Below are 15,633 nucleotides of genomic sequence, written 5' to 3' on the forward strand. Positions count from 1 at the left end.
ACAAAGCGTCAGTGCCAGCTAGCAAAGGAAAACTATTTCACAGGTCCAGATCCATTTTCAAAGAACAGGCAAACATGTGGATTTAGAATGAGAAGGCCATAAGCCAATAACCATGACACTGATTTAAACTAAGAATAAATATCAGCAGAAGCAAACTAAGTGATGAATATATTGTTTGTTAGTAGGATAAATTACTTTTCAGTGCCCTTCTGAGTTTTATCCATTGCTGCATAGTCTGTGCCTAGAGAAGAATCTTGTCCAGTATAGATGCTCAATAAATATTGTTGAATGAATAAATGAATGAATGAACTAATTGCTTCCACTTTTCTCTAATGTTTTTTCTTTCTCTCTTTCTGTCTTTTTAAACTACAGCTGATGGATGCACAGATTGGTCTGTCGATATCAAGAAATACCAAGTTTTGGTGGGAGAGCCTGTTCGAATCAAATGTGCACTCTTTTATGGTTATATCAGAGCCAATTACTCCCTAGCCCAAAGTGCTGGACTCAGTTTGATGTGGTACAAAAGCTCTGGCCCTGGAGACTTTGAAGAGCCAATAGCCTTTGATGGAAGTAGAATGAGCAAGGAAGAGGACTCCATTTGGTTCCGGCCAACATTACTGCAGGACAGTGGTCTTTACGCCTGTGTCATCAGGTATCCTCTTAATTTTGTTACTGTTGAATCAATTATATCACATGTTGCTTTCTTATACCTAAATTTTGCTGCTATCCCTTTCACCTCAAGGTATGGTCTCAATATTTGTGTGTGTTGCTGCTTTCTAAAATTTAGAATCTAAATCATAAAAAGTTGGCATTGGAATTTATATTGAGACATTATCTCTGGCTTATGGAGAAAAGAGGTACCATCTGGGTATCTACTTATGTTGCCAGAAATTACTAAAGACTATGAAATAAAATTTACAGAGGAGGTGAAATGTTGCAAATAAAATGTAAGCAAAGACTTGCAGAAAGGATGCATAGTTTATTGCTAAATGGGTTGTAACATTTTGTTATTGCCCTTCACAGACAGATAGAGCACAGATACCTCTGGTTCAAACACATCTGCAAAGATGATTTAGGTAACGTGTATGTGCACAGGAAGAGGAAAGCAGCCTTGCCATGTTAGGGAATGCAAAGGCTATGTTCCAGATCATTTTATTGACTAAAAATGCTGAGTCAATACAAAAATATTTTGGGTCCCTCAGGGCCAATGCAAAAGTTAATAACAAAGCCTGTGCCCTTAATCCACAAAGAAACCCATCACACACCTACATATCTTTGTCTGCTTTTGGAAGAGATATATGTACTTTGCTTAATGATAATGCGTTGAGACAATATCCATGTATCACATTAGCAGTTAAAAGGCTCAGTTTAAGCATTTAGCCCTTCATGGACTGTGAATGACTGTGGATGTCATTAGACTATAAGAACATTGGCAAAGCAGGGTATAGGCGTATGGAGGGTGTGTTTAAATCTATTTCTTTGTGTCCCTATTTCGACTTATATATAAAGCCAAATCTAAAGCAGTTGATTCTCAATTTGGAGAAAGTCTCAGAATCACCTAGTGTCTTTTTCAAATCAAAATTCGACTTCCACTTCTGAAATTCTCATTAGCAGTTATTACTCCTCTATCATAAGGTTTATGTCTCCCGCTCGTCATCAACCTATAAGAATAACCTTTATGGAGGGTTATGGCTACAAGTGTGTTAGGATGTTAAAATAGGTCAAAGCCAGATGAAAGTTAAACATAACTTTATCTTTTTAACACTGACAACATCATATAAATTAGAGTTCATTTTGGAAAATATAAATGAATGCAAATAAAGTTCTGCTTGGGGAAAATGTGGAATGAATTATAAAAGAACAAATGCACTATTCCTTTGCCAGCTCTTGTTCTTTCCCTTAAAAAAGGGAATCCAACCCTTTTATGTTGAAACATAACTCTTAATAGAAGTAAAGTTTTTGTAGGTGCATTGATAAATAACTGCCATACTAATATAGTTAGAGAGTACTGTTTGGACTGGCTATTCTTACTTGACAAATAGTTATTAGATTTAATTTCATATCTGCTGCATTTCTTTAAAAAGCATTATTTCTGATTGTTGATGCATGTGTAGGTGATTCTTCAAGATAGGCAAATGTATGTCCTCATTTATCTGAGATTAGAATTGAGCTGAATGTCCATAGTCTAACACTTAATTTCGTTATTTATTGTTGACGGGAAAATAAGGATGTGTTTATGTTAGTAGTCTGAATTTCTGAAGCACTGAAGTTGCAATTCTTTTATGTGTTTAAATATACACAGTGATCCAGTGCTCTGAGAAATTGCGTTAAAATGTCTCTGAATTTATAGTTGCAATAATGAATGAAGGTCACAAAATTTCAAAAACAGTGACATTTGCCATATGTTCGTGTGTCTATATTTTAATGGAAGGTGAAACTAAAAGACAAACACCTTAAAGTTTTATATGTGTCAAGTGGTATTCTAGAGAAAACGATAAACTGCAGGGAAAGATGCTTTTGTCACTGGAATTCGAGTGTTCCAATTGATTTGAAGCTAGTGTTGATCCGGCTTCCTGTTCCAATTTGGAAAGCGGGACTCAAAATCATTATAAACAGCAGTTTAAATAGGATGTCTTGGTGCTGATGACGTGAAGGGAGCCCAGGGCTGTTCGTTGAGTCACTGACATTTTGGCATGTTGTTAGCTATCAGACCACAAAACTGTCACCATTCGTTTTTAAATAATCCACTTACAAAGAGTTTTAGAAGTTTGAAAATGTTAGCTGCTACTCAAAGGTTCTAGTCTTTCTTATAAGTGTTCTGGGTTATTAACTTATCAATGAGAAGTTTTAACAAGTGTTTTCATGTACAGTGTTTACACCTAAATATGTACAAGTCAATGGTGTAAATAACAGAAACACCTAAGATTACTCTCAGTATAATGAACAAGAGCTTTCCTACTCCCATCTATAAGTAGCTATTTTGGATAGAATAATACCACATAATTCTTTGTTCCATGGTACCTGGCTTTTTACTCAATCTTCTCCTTCTTGAATGTTTATTTTATTTTTACATGAAAAAGTGAATGAAGGAGAGCTTTGTAACTATTTTCTTTTCCTTTACTGCCAGTTAAAAGAATAAGTTTACTTTTAAAAAAATGAAATTTTCCTTTCCTCTTGACTCCCGATTTTTTAATCCTCCTCTTCCGAGTTATGCCCTATTAGCAGTTTCATATGCGTAGCTAGCTGGTGCTTATGTAAGTAATTTAATGTCCCCTAAATTGTAACACACTAAGTTGTTTGGCACACTATTTTTTGACTAAAAGTTTATTTTGTAGATTCATATTCATGTGCAAGAAATAATATAGAGAGATGCCATGAATCCTTTAGACAGTTTCTCTCACTGGTAACATTTTGCAAAACTATAGTACAAAATCATAATCAGCATATTGACAATGATACATTCAAGGTGCAGAACAATGCCATCACCTCGAGGATCCCTTCTGTTGTCCATATCCACCTCCCCACCCCAATCCCAAACCCCCAGCAACCACTAATCTGTTCTCCATATCTATTTTTTTCAATTGAAGAATGTTGGAGGGACTTCCCTGGTGGTCCAGCAGTTAAGACTCTGAGCTTCCACTGCAGGGGGTATGGGTTTGATCCCTGGTTAGGGAAGTTTCACATGCTGTGCGGTGCGGCCAAAAAAAAAAATGTTGGAATTGGGTTTTTCATTCTTGTTTATTGTTAAGTAGTGTTACATGGTATGGACATTGCCACAGTGTTCATTCACTCATTGAAGGACATCTGGATTGTTTCCATTTTGTGCTACTGAAAATAAATATTCTATGAACATTCATGTACATTTTTAGTGAACATAAGTTTTCATTTCTCTGGGATAAATGCCCTAGAGTGAATTTGACTTGTATGACAGTTGCATGTTTAATCATATAAGAAACTGCCCACCTATTTTCCAAAGTATCTGTGCCATTTTACATTCCCACCAGCAATATGTGAGTGGCCCAGTTTCTCCACATGCTTGCAGCATTTAGTATTGTCATCATTTTCCATTGTACCCATCAGTGTATCATGGTATCTCATGGTTTTAATTTGCATTTCCCTAATGGCTAATGACGGATTTTCGTGTGCTGATTGGCCATCTTTATACTCGTCAGCAAAATGTCTGTTTATGTCTTTTGCCCATTTTGTAACTGGATTATTTGTGTTCTTACTGTTGAGTTTTGAGGATTCTTTGTATATTCTAGGCACTAATCCTTTCTTGGATATGTGGTTTGCAAATATTTTCTGCCAATCTGTAGTTTGTCTTTTCATCCTCTTAACAGGCTTTTTTGAAGAGCAAAAGTTTTTAATTTTGATGAGGTTCAATTCATTATTTTTTTTCAATTTACGGATTGTGTTTTTGGTACAAAAATATAAGAACTCTTTGCTTAGTCCTAGATCCTGAAAATTTTCTCTTGTTTTTAAAATTATTGTTTTTTTGCCAAAAGTTTTATTGCTTTACATTTTATATTTGTCTCTGATCCACTTTGAATTAATATTTATATAAGGTATAAGGTTTATTTTGGTCAAGGTTTAGCTTTTTCGATAGATGTTCAGTTGCTCCAGCACCACTTGTTGAAAAAGTTTAGCTTCCTCCATGGAATTGCTTTTGCATGTTTATTCAAAATCTGTTGGGCATGTTTGCTTGGGTTTATTTCTGGATTCAGTATTCTATACCTTTGATCTATGTGTCTGTCCCTTGGCCAGTACCACTCTGTCATGGTTAGTGTAGCTATAGCTGTATAGTAGGACTAAATATCAAGTAGAGTGAGTCCTCCCACTTTATCCTTCTTTTTCAAGATTCTTTTAGCTGTTGTAGGGCCTGTTCCTCTCCATATAAATTTTAGCATAAGCTTATCTATGTCTACAAAAAACTATACTGGAATATTGGTAAGCATTGCATTAAACCTATATAGCTCAATTTGAGGAAAATTATTGTCTTTACTATGTTGAAACTCCTAATCTATGAATGCAGTAGGCCTCTCCATTTATTTAGGATTTCTTTTTTTGATTTCTTCATCAGCATTTTGTATTTTTCAGCATACAATCCTGTACACATTTTGTGGAATTTATACAGAATTATTTCATTTTCTTTGGTGTGTTTATAAATCATAGTGCCTTTTGAATTTCATTTTCAACATGTACATTGTTAACATTGTTAGAAGTATGCTTGATTTTTGTGTGTTAAGTTCTTTCTAAAAGCATACTTTTTCAAATTACATATATAGAATGTATTTTATCTAGTATCTATTTCCTTTGTTCAAGTCTTGATTTTCTCTTTAGAGACTAAAAAGTTCTTCTTTCTCATTGAAAGCACATATTAAGCATCTATCAAAAGGTACTCAGTTAAATTCATTTACTCAGTCATCCATTTCAGAAATAACTACTGATCGCTAGGTAATATGCTAATGCTAGAATTACAAAGACTTTTAAAAAACATTTTTTTTTTACCTTCAAATCATTTGCATCAGAGAAAATAAGTGTGCAATGAATTGTTATAGATACTGTGGCCACAGTTTAAAACAGAATGGGGTTCTGCCAAGATGGAGTAGCTGCCTTCCTCCCAGTCCTCCCCTTACAACTGAAAAGGCTGGATAGAACACAACCAACAAGCAAAGCAAGTGTTGTGAATGGTGGAAAGAAGGATTGTCTAGGAACCTCAGGACTTGAGGAATGACATGACCACACTGCTCCACTTGTCCCACCAGGTGATGTTGGCAGGGCCTAGCAGGGAGCTAATCTTCCATCCCTTGCCTGGCGGAAGCAGGCAGCAATAATATAATCCCCATGCTATGGTAGAGTCAGCACACATGAGTGGGGTCCTGATCTTCCATCTTTCACCCAGAGGAACTAGGCAGGAATTCTTCTGCAAGAGAAGTGTCAGTGGAATCTAGTGATGACCTGAGTCTCCACCCCCAGCTGGCAGCAATGAGAATCTACGAGGCACTGGGAGGCAGGGCTAGTCACTGCTAGTCTTCACCCCACTTCTCTGGTATCAGTGGGGAGCAAAGCTTCTACCATCAAAAAGGCAGGACGAGGTGGTGCGAGGTAGGGCTAGTTGGCATCCAATTTTCGACCTTCCCTCCTCTGGTGTCAGTGGAGCCCAGTAGGAAGTGAGCTGGAGGCGACAAGGCAGGAAGATGTCAGCATGGCTGAGGAGGAAGCTGAACATACATATCCACTTGGCCCACATGTTACATTTCAACAGGAGGATTGCCTTTATTAAAAAAAAGGAAAAAAAGATGAAATAGGATCCACATCCCCATAATAACTAAAATGTTCAGGATAGAGTTAAAAAAAAAAAAATACTCACTGACCTGACCGTGAGTCAGGAAAATTACAACATTAATGAGAAAAGATACCAACAATGAGATGAATCTGACGAGGATTTTAAAACAATGATCATAAAAATACTTCAGCAAGTAACTACAAAATCTCTGAAAACCGATGCAAATAATGGAAAATCTCAGCAAAGAAAAATAGGTTATAAAAAGAAACAGATGGAAATTAAGCAACTGAAAAATACAGTAACCAAAATAAAAACTGATTGGAAGGGTTTAAGAGTAGAGTGGAGATGATGAAAGACTGTTTGACTTCATTGCTACTCTATTAAAATTTTATGTGGAAGGGCCAAAGAAATTCGAATTGCCAGATCCTTTGGGTCTCTCTTGGTTTTAACACTGACCTTTACCATGTCTACTATTAGCTCTCTGATATATGACTTAGTAAATTTCCTTGGAACACCTTTTCTTTGAATTTTCCTTAAATGCTAGTGTTTACCAGAATTTTGTTTTCAACTCTCTCCCTTTATTCTTCTACATCGGTTGCTCTCAACTTTGGCTGCATATTTGAATTAACTGGGGAGCTTGTAAAAACTACTGATGCCCGTGTACCACCTCAGATCTGTTAAATCCAGGTATCAGATGATTCTGTTGTGCAGTCAGCTTGTGAACCACTGCTCCCCGATCCTTCTTATTTATTCCAGTAGCTTCACTTAATAAATACTTATTAATGACTCAGAAACTAAATCCAAACATTTTCACAAGCACCGGAAATATATTTGCACTTTCCTAATAGTCCCCTCTTCCTATTTGTCTAAAAGACACATTGACTTCAACATGTACCAAAATCTATTTTGATACTTACCTCAACAAAGCTATCTCCTCCTCAGATGTTTCCTTTCTTTTTCTGATAAATAGAATCACTATCATTCCAGTAACACTAGCTAGAAAATTATCACTTATCATTGTTTCCTTAACGTTCTTTACCTTGCCTTAATTGCTACTAAGACCTGTCCAATGTACCCTTAGAAATGTCTTTTGAATTCATTCTTTGTTGTTCATACTAATTTCTACTCTCCAAGTGATTGCAATGTCCTCTCAAGTGGTTTCTCTGCCTCCAGATTTTTCCTATTTTAGTTACTGTTCCACACTGTTGTGGAATTATATGTCCACAACAGAGATATTATTTCATTTCTGTACCTAAAAGTCTTTAATGGGCCCTATCACCCAGTATGAAGTCTGAAGACTTTGCTTGGTGTACACGTCCCTTTACAACCCAGCTTCAACCTTTCATTCTAGACTCATCTTGGGTGTTTGTCTCCATAGGCACTTTGTGCTGTGTTCTCACCATCCTGTCTGCTGTTTGCAGATTACAGTATGAATTTTCCTTACTCTTTTACTCTTTGTTCCTTCATCTGAAATTCCATTTTTCACTGCCTATCTGAAAAATATAGAGCTATATTTCTTGAAGAAGATCCAGTTTATGTTTATCATCTTTCTACTTTTATCAAACTGCTCCAATGACAATTGTTTCAGTTATCTATTATGGGGGGGAACACCTCCAAGCTAAGTGGCTTAAAACAACAACCATTTTATTTACACATGATTCTGCAGTGTGGGCTGGACTCAGCTTGGTTGTTCTTCTGCTGATTTTGCCCATAGTCACTTGAGGCTGGAATCAACTAGGATACAGGATTGGCTGAGCCTCTTTCTCTCCATGAATTCTCAGGGTCTCCTTTCCTCCACGTGGTCTTTCCAACTGTCTCTCCAGCAGGATGGCCAGACATTTTATATGGCAACTCAGAATGTATGAAGACATCTGTACAAGCATCTATTTGCATCATGCTTACTAATAGCCCATTAGCCGAGTCTAGAGCTAATATGGGAGGAGACTTTACAAGAGCCTGAATTCCACAAGATGTGTTTTTTTGGTGGGATCACCAAAATAACAGTACAACAGAGTCTGCCCTTTGGCCCCTAGTAATCCCTGCCCTTACACATGCAAAGTACACTCACCCCATTCCTAAGACCCCCAAAGTCTTATTGTGACATCAAGATAAGGCTACAAGTCCAGGATCTCATTACCTATGTGTAAATGAGGTTCTTCATGCTTAGTTCCTTGAGTACAACCGCTCAGGAGTGGTTCCTCTTGATCCAAAGGTCTGTGAGCTAGAAAGACTTGTTATCTAACCCTTACACACCCAACATTCTGTGGTCAGACAGGAATAAAATAACTAAGCTAAATAATCCTATCCAAAATGTGTGAGAGATACAGAGCAGTCACTGACCCATAGCAATTCTAAAACCCAGCTGGGCACACGTCAGCAGTTTTTTGATTAGGGCCCAGTTCTGCTTACTGGGAGTGGTTCTCTGTGGCTTTTGGGTCCATCCTCTTCTTTTCTGTGGAAAGCTAAGGGCCCAGAGGCCTCTTTTTAATTGGAACTTTATCAACAAACTAGGATGATTTCTTAAAATGCTTGTGAGCCTTTTATGTATTAAATTGTAATCTATTCCATTAAGTAGAGGCCACACCCACAAGTATATTTAAGACTGCTGTCTCTCTACTTTCGAGTCAGGGCGCTGGAAGACAGTGCAGCAGATTCTTAGACACCCCTTTGCTTAGCTAGTCTTAGTGTATGCCTCATATACCTTCATAGCTAAGTATCTCAGAGGTTTCCTCCAAGACCTTTTAAGCAACCTTCTCTGGATGATACAGTATGCATTGCATCCCAAACTTATTATCACTGATGTGATTCCCCTCAGAGTCAGTGTGAGATAGTGTTGTTAGTGAGAATGCACCCACAAAATAGTTACTGAATAAAATAGTGATTGGGGTTAATGTTCTTAGAATGCCTTGTGGAAAACGTTGGCATAGCCAAAATTATACCATTTTCTGATTCCTATCATTTTCCATGAAAAAAATAATAATTCCATTTCTTATGACAGCTCTTATCTGAAATTAACGCCAGTTATGAACTGCTTATCCTCCATCATGACCTTTGGTATTCCAAAACACTGTTTTATTCTCTCCCTGTAATATACCCTCACTGTCACCAGGTGGAAGTAAACAGTAATAATATGTTAGGCCTAAAAGACCAACAAGTAACAGCTATAGGTGTAGTAGAAATAAGTTTTCATTCATTTTAATCTGTATGATAGATGATAATTTTAATATTTATTATTGTTTTATGTGATTATTGCTTAAAGATCAAGTCATTCTTAGATCAAAGGATAAATAATGTCAGCATCATTTTAGAAAGTCTTAAACATTTATGCCCCAAGGAGTCTCCATTTGTTCAGGACAATCAAAGCCCATATAAGTGTTTTATATCTTACCCAGAAATCTTAATGATCATATGCATATGTGTTTCAAGGACCTAATGTAGTTTCACGGTCTTGGTCTCCTAATTGTTAAACTACCTCTCTTAATTGAAACCACAGTATACCCTTGAGAATATCAGCTGTAATTTATAGGCTATAAAAAATGCAATTAAGCCTACATAAGGTAGCCCTTTAAAAAATCCATTGAAATACAATTGAAAGTCTTTAAGGTTTCAAGTCTGGGTGCAGTGTCTTATACGGATGATAAACTGAAATTATAGAACTGCATATCAGTTACTCTTTCTATAATCTTTTGGTGGGAACATGTGTCTCTTGCCATAATAGGCCTCAAAGAGAATTTCCAGTTTCATAATTCTGATAATTCTTGGAGATCATGCTGAGGTGGTAAATCAACCTAGGACAGACACTAAAGTTTACCCTTCTTTCCGTGTCTGAGACTTGAAGGTGTTTTCTAAAGGACTGAACTATTTTTGAACAGGGCAATAATTAGCCAGATTGTTGTCTTTCTGAGTGCTTTCTTTTCAGAAACAACAAACCCAATTGTTGGAAGTAAAAGCCTAGAGCTGTGTGAATTGGCTATTCAATTTACTGATTTTTTAATCATCCTGAAAATACATGTCTACAACATAACAGCCATTTTTTTCCTAAATACTAAGAAGATGAAATAAATTCTGCTCAAGTGATGATGGGATAGTTTCTTAGATCACTGGACTGAGAAAAGCTTTGTCTTATCTTTCTAAGTCTTATAAGAAAGAAAGCTTTGAAAATTCTTTGAAATCAATGGTGGCAGGTTCAGGGAAGACAGAGACTAATAAATTTTCTCCAAAAAGTATCAAACTAATATGGAATAGGTTGGCTGCTGAAATATACATTTGTAAAATAATTAGGCACATAAAGGTAAATGCTGAGTTCTTACGTATCCTTTTTTTTTTTTTTTTTCTATTTTAGGTAAAATGAATTACTATGAGCCCTTTTCAGTCATGGCTGTAACATGTACATTTATCATATTTCACAAACATTACTGAATGTCTATGATATGATATAAATGGCAATTACCTCGAGGAAATTTTAAAATTGCAGACAATATATGTGCCAGGCAGAGAGACCATTGACAATCCAGCAAGACTATTGGTGGTCATACTTTTGTACTCTATTATTTTTTTATTTTTTTTAATATCTTTATTGGAGTATAATTGCTTTACAATGTTGTGTTAGTTTCTGCTGTACAACAAAGTGAATCAGCTATATGTGTACATATATCCCCATATCCCCTCCCTCTTGGGCCTCCCTCCCACCCTCCCTATCGCACCCCTCTAGGTGGTCACAAAGCACCGAGCTGATCTCCCTGTGCTCTGCAGCTGCTTCCCACTAGCCATCCATGTTACATTTGGTAGTGTATATATATATGTCAATGCTACTCTCTCACTTTGTCCCAGCTTCCCCTTCCCCTAACTGCTAATGTTGGTGCAGTAAGCAAAGATAAAGTGAATAGGCCTACTAAAGTAATAGCAGCTGATCAACAAAGTTTAGGATAAGTGAAAAAGTTGACTATGAAGCTCCGGTTATCCAAGGTTCTTTCTAAGTCTAATTTTGTATGTGGTTCCCAAGAAAAAAATAAGAATAACCTAATGACTGTAGGGAAGACAATAAAGAGACTGTTCTTAGAAGGGCTCACGAAGAGCCTGTGATTTGAGCAGGACTTTGAAAAATAAACACATGGCTAGGGAAAGTGTGATGGAGAAAATTTTCCCTGTCAGAAGGGTTTCATGAAGACTAGTATAAGAAAAATTTTAAAATGATCTAGAACAAGGGTTGGCAAACTTTTTCTGTAAAGGGCCAGATGGTGAAAGTTTTAGATTTGCAGACAATATAGTCTCTATTGCAAATACTCAACTCTGCTGTTGTAGCAGGACAGAGGCACAGACGATACATAAAGGAATGAGTGCGGCTGTCCTCCAGTAAAACTTTATTTGCAAAAATAGGTGGTGGATGGATTTGGCCTGCAGGCTAAAGTTTGCTGACCTCTGATCTAGAAAATGCCTTGCAAACTGCAAATAGGTAAGCCAAAAGTAGAAACTGCTGTTGTTATTAACAAAGAAAAAAACCACAGTCTATTCATAATAGAGTGACTAGATCAGTTTTGATGGAAAATGGGGTTTTGTAGGTGATGGTGAGAGGGATGGCTGTAAAGAAGGGTAAAACAGATGCTAAGACTTAAATGGCAGCTAAGTATAAAGCAAGGAATGGAAAGCTGAAAGCAGTTTTTCTGGAATTATCTTCCAGCAAGTATATGAATGTTTACAGAAATTGGAATGTGGAAAACAGACAAGGGGATTTTACAATAATTAGGGTGTGAAGTGATGGGGGCTACGGTTAGAGTATTAATGGTAGGTATAGCAAGGAAAAAAGATTCAAGATCACTTTGGGAAGTCAAAAATACATCAGAGATGGTGCTTGATTGGATGTTGAGAGCCTGATTGGATGTTGCTATGGGAAACAAATAAAAGGAAAAAATAGCAAGAGGCACATCTTATACTTTTCCAGTACAAACCTAAACTTTTTCACCACAAAATCTGAGGGTCTTGAGAAATAAAGTTGCCTTGACTTTAAGCCGTCACTCTAGGAAAGCCTTAAATAGAGTTCCCACCATAGCTCCCTGACACAGCACTTGAATAAATAAAGGAAGAGGTCTGGGGTCCTTTCTAGGTTCTATGTTAGTCTACTTGTTAGTCTTTTTTCTTTTTTTTAAATTAACTAAAGTCCATACTTTGCTCAAATTTCTTTTCCTTTAAGGAGCTGATGCTCCTTAATGGCAGAGATTTAACATCTTGTTTATCTTTGCATCTCCAATTATGCATATATGACCACTGAGATCTGAGCAAAGAAAAATGTTTTGATCAGTTGTCAGGTTTGGGGACAGGTTATTTGTATATAACAAAAATCTTAGAAGTAACAGTAGCTTAAACAAGAGAAGCTTTCTGCTCAAAGAAAATTCCAAATGTAGGTAGTTCAGAGCTTATATGATGTCTGCCTAATTGTGAATTGTCTAAGCCTCAGGTTTCTTTTCTGTCTCCACTCCGTTCCCCTGGGGTATGGTCCTCATCCTTATTTTCCAAGATGAAGTTCTGTCCACCATATCCATGTTAGTATAAGCAGCAATATGTAATGAAAGGAACAAAGAACATTGTCCTTTCCACTTTTAAGAACAAGACCCAGAGGTTATTTATGTCACTTCTCCTTACATCTCATTGGCTAGAACTTGTTCACATAATAACATGAAACTGTAGTGGTGACTGGGATATGTGGTTTTTATTATTAGTACCCATGTGCCTGATAACAACATAGAGGTCTATTCCTGAGGATCTTAAATTCGTTTCTCTAGAAGAAAAGCCCAAGACAGGGATTCTTGTGCAAGTGATCTACTGTGGAGTGCACTCAAGAGAAAAAGCCAGGAAATGGTGACTTTTCAAAAGTCTAGACTCATCCTGATCCCACAGGGAGCTGTGGAACATAAATTGCACCACAGAATTTATCCTCCCTTGAAGCAAGGGGGCAGGGCCTGGACTTCACAGTCATCTCTATCCAGGTGGCTCTTGTCATGCTAAGATGAGTCTCTGGAAAAGGGTACAGGTGTGAGCTTTGTCCAGTCAACACCCACAGCAGCTGAGGTATGGGTACAACAGCTGGTGAAGAAATTCTGAGTGGGATACCAAAAGTATCTGCTACACTGAGGAAGAAGAGGAAGCAGATATTGAGGGGAAATTAGTAGCCAATTTTGGCACAGCCAAGAAGCATCCCTCCACATATACTGAAATGACTCAATAGATCATTTTTGCTATGCATGCGGTAAACACTCTGTCAGTACATGTTGAATGAATAATGCATATTCTTTCCTTTTTTAACTAAACTCTGGCTCCTTTTGAAGCCTTTTTTTAAAAAAATTTTATTTATTTATGGCTGTGTTGGGTCTTCGTTTCTGTGCGAGGGCTTTCTCTAGTTGCGGCAAGCGGGGGCCACTCTTCATCGCGGTGCGCGGGCCTCTCACTATCGCGGCCTCTCTTGTTGCGGAGCACAGGCTCCAGATGCGCAGGCTCAGTAGTTGTGGCTCACGGGCCCAGCTGCTCCGCGGCATGTGGGATCTTCCCAGACCAGGGCTCGAACCCATGTCCCCTGCATTGGCAGGCAGATTCTTAACCACTGCGCCACCAGGGAAGCCCCAATAATGCATATTCTTGAACAAACTTCTATTTTTTTATTTCCACAGCCTTCCTTCTTTAAAATTCCCGAAAGGATTAAGAAATATTAATATTCTCAATACTACCACACCTGTCCCCAACGTATACATATGCATATGCATCCTGCCCTCAGTAGCCTCTCCCTCTGCCCAGATTCACTCACAACCAATTATAGAATTACCTCATCAACATTCCTGAAGAAGAATTGGCTGGACAAATCCCTGCTCTTTCAAGTATTTCTAGTTCTGGTTCCCAGAAAATTTCTCATTGTCCAGGAAATAAATAGACAACCAGCTTACTCTGATTAGGCTACATACAAACTCCATATATGCATCTTCTCTAAAGCTTAGGTGAAGAATCAGTAAGACTTTTCTCATCAGTCTCTGTGGCCTAGATTTATGCAGGTTTTACAGTGGCATTTCTGGCTTTCAGGAGGGTTTCCATTTAGTAACAGCTTCATGATATAGAATCTGAGATTATGAAACAAAAACTTAAAAGAGGTAATTGAACAAGCGCTTAACTGATTTCATTATCTCTCTCAGTTACAGATCCCCATTTTCTCCCATGAATGTCATAAAAGATAGTCCTATAAAAGAGTCAGGGTTATGGAGTGAATGAGTAACATCTGAAGTATGGTCCAGTGGTTTCAGGAAAATGTCTTACATTGCCCGAAAAGCAAAAAAGAGAAAAAGAAAAAGAAATGAAAATACTCCTTTAAAGCAATATCACATCATTAGTTATACTTCATATTATAGAAAAGTAGCTTAAGTAAGATAGTTTATTCTCCCATGTAAAGTAAAAGATAGGCATTCCTGAACTTGTATGATAGTTTCAGGGTTTGTCAAGGCCCAGACTGCAGTGCTTAGCATGTGACTTCCATTCACAAGGTTATCCCATGGTCCTAGTGCAGCAGAAGAACTGAATTTTAAATGTTATTTAATTTGAAATAGCCACGTGTAGCTCTTAGCCTTTGTTTTGAAATGGTAACATCAAACGATTATTGGCTCTTTCCTATAATATGTTTATATTATACATTTACATTTTGCCTAGAGTCCTGTAATGTAGATGTGGAAAGGATATTAGAACACAAAGCTAATATTTAGAAATATTGAAAATCAAGCTGGATCCTCCGACTCCATAATCACTGACGATTATAAAAATTCATTTTTAAAAAAAATTTATAATTAGGTGATGGATGTATTAATTATCTTGATGTTGGTAATCATTCCACAGTACATATGTACATCAAATCACCACATTGTACACTTTAAATGTGTACAATTTTATTTGTCAGTTACTCCTCAATAGAGTTTTTTTTTTTAAAGATTTTATAAGTTATTTATTTTCCTGATATTCCAGGGAGACTTTCCTTTATTTGCTTCAAGTAAGTAAGTTTATACACAGTTATCATTTCAATTAACTTTGATGGCGTTGTGTTTGAAGAATGATTACAATAACCTGGCAACAAATTTTCACTTGATCTATCCTAATATTGAGGGTTAGGCTGTCTTTCTGGTCTTGACACTGTAAACCAATCCACTAAATGGCAAACCAACCATTATTTTACATTAAAACAGGAATACTGTTTCTGTTACTGAAGAAGCTTTGGAATTGGTTGCACGTAGTTGATATGATTGAAATGTCTAGGAATTTTTGATACTGTATTCATTCTGAATTGAACGAATTTTCTAGTAGATTATTAAGTATCTACTCTACAC

At 37.0% G+C, this 15,633-nt stretch overlaps 1 protein-coding gene across 1 annotated transcript in view; it reads left to right on the forward strand.

Moving 5' to 3' along the window:
* The first annotated feature begins 498 nt into the window (after positions 1 to 498).
* The window catches only part of IL1RAPL1 (interleukin 1 receptor accessory protein like 1), a 660,460-nt gene continuing 645,325 nt past the window's right edge, over positions 499 to 15,633 (forward strand). Inside the window, exon 1 of the mRNA XM_082378177.1 lies at positions 499 to 652. Coding sequence (XP_082234303.1) covers positions 513 to 652 — 140 coding nt within the window. The 5' untranslated portion in view covers positions 499 to 512. The remainder of the gene's footprint in view (positions 653 to 15,633) is intronic.

The sequence above is a fragment of the Balaenoptera borealis genome, assembly GCF_965194805.1.
Source record: "Balaenoptera borealis genome assembly, chromosome: X".
In the NCBI taxonomy this organism is placed as follows: domain Eukaryota; kingdom Metazoa; phylum Chordata; class Mammalia; order Artiodactyla; family Balaenopteridae; genus Balaenoptera; species Balaenoptera borealis.